The sequence below is a fragment of the Zalophus californianus genome, chromosome 6 (assembly GCF_009762305.2).
Source record: "Zalophus californianus isolate mZalCal1 chromosome 6, mZalCal1.pri.v2, whole genome shotgun sequence".
Classification (NCBI taxonomy): Eukaryota; Metazoa; Chordata; class Mammalia; order Carnivora; family Otariidae; genus Zalophus; species Zalophus californianus.
Genome location: NC_045600.1, coordinates 103,911,827 through 103,918,214, shown reverse-complemented (window position 1 = coordinate 103,918,214; position 6,388 = coordinate 103,911,827). Strand labels below are relative to the sequence as shown.

General features: G+C 55.7%; 1 protein-coding gene across 1 annotated transcript; it reads right to left on the bottom strand.

Annotated features, from left to right (window-relative positions):
• Window positions 1-804: 804 nt before the first annotated feature.
• On the bottom strand, window positions 805-4,490 carry FBXL22 (F-box and leucine rich repeat protein 22). The gene is made up of 2 exons (XM_027569067.1): window positions 4,156-4,490; window positions 805-1,141 (listed from the first exon to the last, which is right to left on the bottom strand). Exons 1-2 carry the CDS (start codon window positions 4,488-4,490, stop codon window positions 805-807), a joined length of 672 nt encoding a protein of 223 aa, XP_027424868.1.
• Between the last annotated feature and the right edge of the window lie 1,898 nt (window positions 4,491-6,388).

Below are 6,388 nucleotides of genomic sequence, written 5' to 3'. Positions count from 1 at the left end.
GTAGGCGCCTCTAGTGGTCTCATTATCAAAGGACTTAACCAGTGCTGCTGCTTTTGTTTTCAAGTCTTTACTTAGGGTTTTCCAGATGCTTTCTTCTGTCTTTGTGATACGAGAACGGTAGAAAATTAGGATAACTATGTGGTTTATGTTCAGAATCATATTGACCAGCGAATTTTCTAGAATCGTGTGTGCGGGCTGGCCCGAGCGCCGAGCGAAGGCGTGGACGGCAGGGGCCGCGGTGGCGAGCTCGGGGGCTCTCCTGCTGGGAGCTCCGGCTTTCCCCCTCCTCCCGCCCACTGGTGCAGCGGGCGGCTATGCTCGGGGGGAGCCTGGGCCACGCACGGCCGCGGGGTGAGCTTCGGCGCTCGGTGGGCCGCCGGGGTCGTCCCGCCCCCACCCCACGGCGCCTGCGCGCGCTCCGCCTGCGCCCGCGCTCTACCGGGTGGCCACGCCTCACCATGGGGGTTATTTCGGCTCCTGACGGCGGTCGCAGTCCCAAGGCATGGTGTGGGCTTCTCCCCTGCTGCGGACAGCAAGTGGCGGAGGACCCGGGGCGGAAAGGCATCGGGATAGATGCTGGTGTTTAGTGAGGGCTAGCCGAGTGTTTTCCCAGCATCCGGCTACTTAATCTTGCACTCCGGTGCGTAAAACCGTAATGTGAGGTAGGCATTAGTGTCCCCACCGGGGACACTGAGGTTCAGAGATGTGGCGACAGTCTGGGAGGTGGAGGGGCTGGGGTTGGAAGCCAGGTCGCTCTTTCCGCCCGGGGCCCTTGGTTGGGTGTCGTGCCCCGGCGTGGTCGGCCTAGGGCGGCAGCAGCTTGCGAAAAACCGTGCCGGGCGCGCTCGGGAGCTGGTCCGGGATCATGGCTGCGCTGTGCTCGGCCCGCAGCGCGAGGCGCGGGCACGCGGCGCGCAGGCGGCGCAGGCCGGCCGCGCTCACGTTGCGGCAGAAGTCCACGTGCAACGTCTGCAGCGCGCGCCCGTGCGCCGCCACGGCAGCCAGCGTGCGGTTGGTGACGCGCGCGCAGTTCTCCAGGCGCAGCGCGCGCAGGCGCGGGCAGCAGCGCAGCAGGCACGCCAGGCAGTCGTCGGTGACGTGGCCGCAGCCTGAAAGCGTGACGGACGCCAGGTTGGGGCACCTGCGGAGAGATCGCGGGGGCCCCGGGTCGGGGCCCACGCGGGTACGGTTGGCGCCCGCCCCGTGCCCCGCCCCTCCCTGGAGCAGCCCCCGGCCCAGTAGCTCCCTGCCAGCCCTGGGACTCGTCACATAACTCCGTGTATTGTGGGCAAGGAAGTGAACCGGGCTCAGCCAGTTTAAGGAACTGGCCTGCGATGACGCGGCCCGGATCAGAACCAGGGTTTCTGTCCCCTTTCCCCCTGCTCTTTCTGTCTCTGCACTCCACCAGACCTTAATCTGCGTGGGCTCTTAGCTTCCTGAGCCGCCACTGGTCCTGCTGTGGGCAGCGGGGTTGCAAGGTCCAGGACGACAACTCTGGGTGTTGTGGTTCTCTCCAGGCCTGTTGCTTTGGGGGACGGGAGTGCGGGAAAAGATGCATGGTGACCGCTCCAGTCTGGCTTCAAGCTGAGGCCCTGATGCTCCTGGCAGGATGGTCAGTCAGGTGGGAGCAAGGTTTCCTGTGGGGTGGCTTAGGGACAGGCACTGTTGAACCCTTGGGGCTGGGGTCGGGGCGTATCTCTGAGTATGCCTGGCTCTGGGTTCTAGACCCCTGGTTTGTGCTCAGTTAACTGGGACGGTTTTTGCATGCCCACTGGGATGCCAGCCTGGAAGAGGTCTAGAACCAGGTCTGAGGTGGGTACAGTCAAGGGCCACTTGTACTGAAAGTTTGGGGGCTCCTCTGCCCCAGCCTTACCAGCACTCGCACTTGCTGGAGAAAAAGATCTTGAGCAAAGTTGGATTTGGCTTATTTCGGTGTGACCTTGGCTGAGTCACTCACAGAGCTTCAGTTTCCCTCTATGTGTATGGGTGCACAGCCGGGAGGGAATAATGCCTACCAGTGGGCTTGTAGTGAAGATCAAGATTTGGGGTGTAAAGAGCCTGCACAGGGCCTTCTACAGGCACTTGTAACTCAGTTTTCCTGGGAGTACACAGGATCAGGCTGCTTGCAGTCAAGAAGGACCTGTCTTGTGGGCAGGGGTCTTGGCTCCCTGTAGCCAGTGGGAGCTGTGGTCTTACAGGGGCTTTTGCTTCCCCCATCAGCTTTCCCCTTAACCCCCTCACTGCACCTGCCTGGGCTAGCCCGGTTCCCTTGTGCCTGGGGAAGGGGCACATTTCACACACTGAGCCCATTCCATCTTCCCAAGTTCATATGGCTTCTTAAGTCTTCGTATCAAACCCTCTGCACCCTGTTTTGTGAATGAGGAAACTGGCCCAGAGGGCTCAGGTAACTTATCTCCTCTCTGACCCAGAACAAATGTCTGATCTGTGCTAGTCCTCATTTGACAAGTGGGAGAAATTGTTAGCTGTAGGGTGATTATGACAATTAGGTGTTTAAGCCCCAAAGGTGTTGAGTGGTCCGTTTTGTTCTAAGAACCTTTAGCATAATCCTGATGTAGGAACAAACCAGAGAAAGAGCCGACTGCTTCCCCGCCATCCTCAGCTGTCCCTCGCTGCCAAGAGTGGATCGCTAAAGAACCAGATCCCATGGATGTTATCAGTACCTGCCGTGGGCCAGTGCTACTGTGTCATTTAATCCTCTTAGCCTGTGAGATGGGTGATTTATCCCATCTTACAGATGAAGAAATTAGGTTGGATTTAAATATCTGGTCTGGGGTCCCATGGTTGGACAGTGGCAGCACTGGGAGACTCAGCACAGAACCCTTATCACCAAGCCGTGTGTTCTTTTTGGACACTGGGGCCCCTTGCTGCACCCAGACATGAGACATGAGAGGGCCACTCCACACTTGCTGATGTGGGAAATTAAGTTCTCTTGCAGCAGGAATGGAACAACTTCACAGCAGGCCTGCCCCTCCCACATATATCACTCCAGTCTGATTGCTGGGCCTTGTTAAACCCACCAAAATGGCCTCATCCCTGCAGGGCCCAACCAAGTCCATCTTGTTTTCTTCTGACTGCCTTTAAAAAAAAAAAAAAAAAAGGGCAAGGCGGGGCCACCACTCTGTTTCCTTCCATACCGGTCACACTGCCGGCAAACAGTAGCTGTTAAACCCGGGTGGCAGCAAACTGGCTGAGCCTAGTTTGTTAGTAACCAAGAGGTGCTTTTCCTTAAAGGCAGGACGGGACTGGTCAGTTTAGGCTCAGCGAGAGGCTGGCAGCAGAAGTCCGCTTGCGTGGGCTGCCCTAGGCAGGAGGCTGGGACCATGGGGGGTCGCCTGTGGCTTAGCCTCTCCACGAGGGGTAGAGTTGACCGATCAAATACAGGATGTATTTGGGACATACTTATGCCAAAAAATTTTGTCTATTCAAAATTCCAATTTAACTGGATTTCTTGAATTTTTATTTTCTAAAATCTGGCAATCCTAGACTGTGGGTAGATCACATGACCTCTCAAAACTTTGATTTGCTCATTTGAAAAATTTGGCTAAAACACCCTCCCTTAGGGGTACAGTGAGATTTAGTAATATTCTAATGAGGAAACCATTCTTCCGTATCACCACCCCTCCTCCTGGAGTCTGGCTTGGTTCAGCTTACCCACAGCACCCTAGCTGTCCTTCCTTAGCTGCGTTCCACAAGCCTTGGAGTTTGTTTGCTAGGGGGAGAGCGGAGGGGTAAGCTGATGGCTTAATCTAGGAACCTTTCCCAGAGCCTGACCTTGAAAATCCAGGCCCAGCCAGGCTGCTCTTGACGGCTGCTAGGGAGGACAGCTGCCCGAAGGACAGCGACAGCTGAAGCCCAGTCTTCCTGTTTGCAGCAGAAGCAGCTCCAGGACCTGGGAGGCTAAGAGGAGGAAGACCCCCCCCACACACACCCCCACTGCCATGACTGTATGCCTTCTCTAGGGACTGTGCTGTGGACAGGCCTGGACAGTCTGCCTTGGGCCTAGTTTAAGGCTCCCCAAGATGGAGGCATCTTGGTCTTGTAATTTGCTCTTCCCCCACCCCAAGCCTCCTAGAGCGGTGGGAGCCAGGCCCCCCGCCCCCCCGCAAAGCCCTCGCAGCTCAGGAGGTGGCCTACCTGTCGCACACCTGGAGGAGGAAATCATTGACCAGGCTCTCGTGGCGGCTGCAGATGCTCCTCTGGAAGGCGCTCTTGAGCCAGTCCTCAATGCTGCACACCTGCACACGGCTGGAGTACCAGCAGATGGAGAGGCTCCTGAGGGCCGGGCTCAGGAGGAAGTTGTCCTTCTTGAGCTCTAGGAGGGATCGAAAGTGCAGCAGGGGCCAGAGTGCGGGGTCCTCAAACACGTCCTGGAGCTGGGGGCAGGTCCTGGCCAGGTTCTTCCTGCTGTCCTTGTCCAGGAAGGAGAAGAGGTGCAGCAGGCAGTCCCGGTTGAGCTGGGTGATGTGCATGGTGTGCGCCCAGGGACCTGACCTTCCTCCTCCTCCTCCTCCTCTTCCTCCTCCTCCCCCCCCCCTCCCCCGGCTCTGGGCTGGTGGACATATATGGTTGAGGAATGGTGTTTATTTTTGGCTAACAGCTGGTGCTGAAGCTCTGAGAACAGGGTAGGGGGAGTCAGGATCCAGACATACGTGCGGCAGTCTGTGGTCCGGCTCATGTTCAGAGGAATTGAAAATCCTGGCAGAAAAGCAGCCTATTGAAGTTAAATAGCTTCCTTAAAAGGGATTTCTTTCCCTTTTAGCTGACAGTGGTGCTTAGCAGAGAGCTCTTTTGGCTTTTCCCAAGGCGGAGGTGGCCAGCCAGACCACCTGTCTGGGCCTGCAGTCTGCTCACTGGGAGGGACCCTGATTATAAATTGGATGTTTCCATTCTCGAATATGTATGTGTGAGTCTTCTGCTCCACTCCTAATAGGAGTTATCTATAAAGAGCGAAGGGTGACAGTTTTGTGTTCAAAGCTATAAGTTGAAGCTGTGATAAGGCCCCTTTCCCTGTGATCTTTGCTCAGTGGTGATGGTTTGTGAGCTCGGCCCAACTACCTTCAGACCCTGCTGCCCTGTGCCAGGCAAAGGGATTTCCTCGGCCTCCCAGCTGGCTCTGTTTTTACCCAGTCGTTGCACAAAGATTTATCTTAAGTAGCTTAGCTCTCCAAGGTTGTTCTGTGTGTATGTGCATAACATGTTAAGCTTAAGTTTACTTGGCTTTACATCTTAACATTTTCCCAATTACGTACCCTGTTGTATCTCGTTTGTATTTCCCAAAATGTCAGGATGGATGAGGGAGCTCTTAGTACAAAACTGCTTGAAACAGTTTTAGGTTAAAGTGTTTGAGTCTCAGCTTGCCCTTTAAGCCAGCCAGACACCACTGTCTTTGTGAAAGCCTTTGGTCTGCTCACTGGGAGGGATTGTCGCCTAGGCAGGCTGCCTGGAGGTCTTATCTCTTTTAAGTTCTCCTTTCCTGAAGTCACAGATTTCTCACCGTGTGGATCGTTTTTTCTAATCCTGCTTCCCTCCCAGGCCCACCCCAGATCCTACTGAGATTGTGCTGCTGTGAACTGGCAGCTGTGTGTGCTGGTTTGGGGGATGCTGACAGGAAGGGCTGCACTGTCTGCAGCAGTGAGGCAGGGGATAGATTTTCCTCTGCTTCGCCAGAGAACACCACCCAAGTGGTTACCTTTGTTCATTCCCCCATTTGTTGGAATTGGAAGGAAAGAAATACTTTGCGTGCAGTTGTGTGGAGTCAGGCGGATGAAGCAGCTGTGTTGGATCCTCTTCTGGAACTAAGGCTTGGTCGTTCCTGGTGCAGCTTTGCCTTTAAAAGCACAACAGAGCTCAGGAAAGAGCCATTCTAGCCAACTCCGAGACACCAGGCTCCAGGTCCTGGTGCTTGGTTACCCCAGCAATGCCAAGGGGAAGGGGTGTCTTGTCTTACAAACAACATACACCAAGAAACAGCTAAAGGATGCAGTTCTTAGGGAAAGGGTAACTAGCTACTGCTAATACCGCAGACTAATTATTTTAATGGTTTGCCACGGCTGACAGCTGACGCCCCTCTCTGGCTTTCATTGCACTCACCCAAAGGGGGCACCGCACAAAGCCTTATTATCTCCTTTTCCTCGCAAATCCTATCTAAACCAGTACTCTTCAGTGGACTGGCCTCTGGAAACGGACAGTTCTTTCAGCTTCATAAAAGGCTGGCCACTGGGCCGTCCTCGTGGCCCGTCGAGGCTTCCCCACGGAGTCGTGCATGCTGCCGGCGGGGGTGGGAAGCACTCCAGGATGCAGGGAGGGTCTGGGCCGTCAGGGTGGCGTGGACAGCACAGGGCACGGCTCCCTTGGCCCCACCGCCACC

Coding starts and splice junctions, on each gene's coding strand:
- FBXL22 (XM_027569067.1), bottom strand. CDS start 4,490: ATGCACATCACCCAGCTCAACCGGGACTGCCTGCTGCACCTCTTCTCC. Junction 1,142..4,155: donor CTCCTCCAGGTGTGCGACAG/GTAGGCCACCTC, acceptor ATCTCTCCGCAG/GTGCCCCAACCTGGCGTCCG.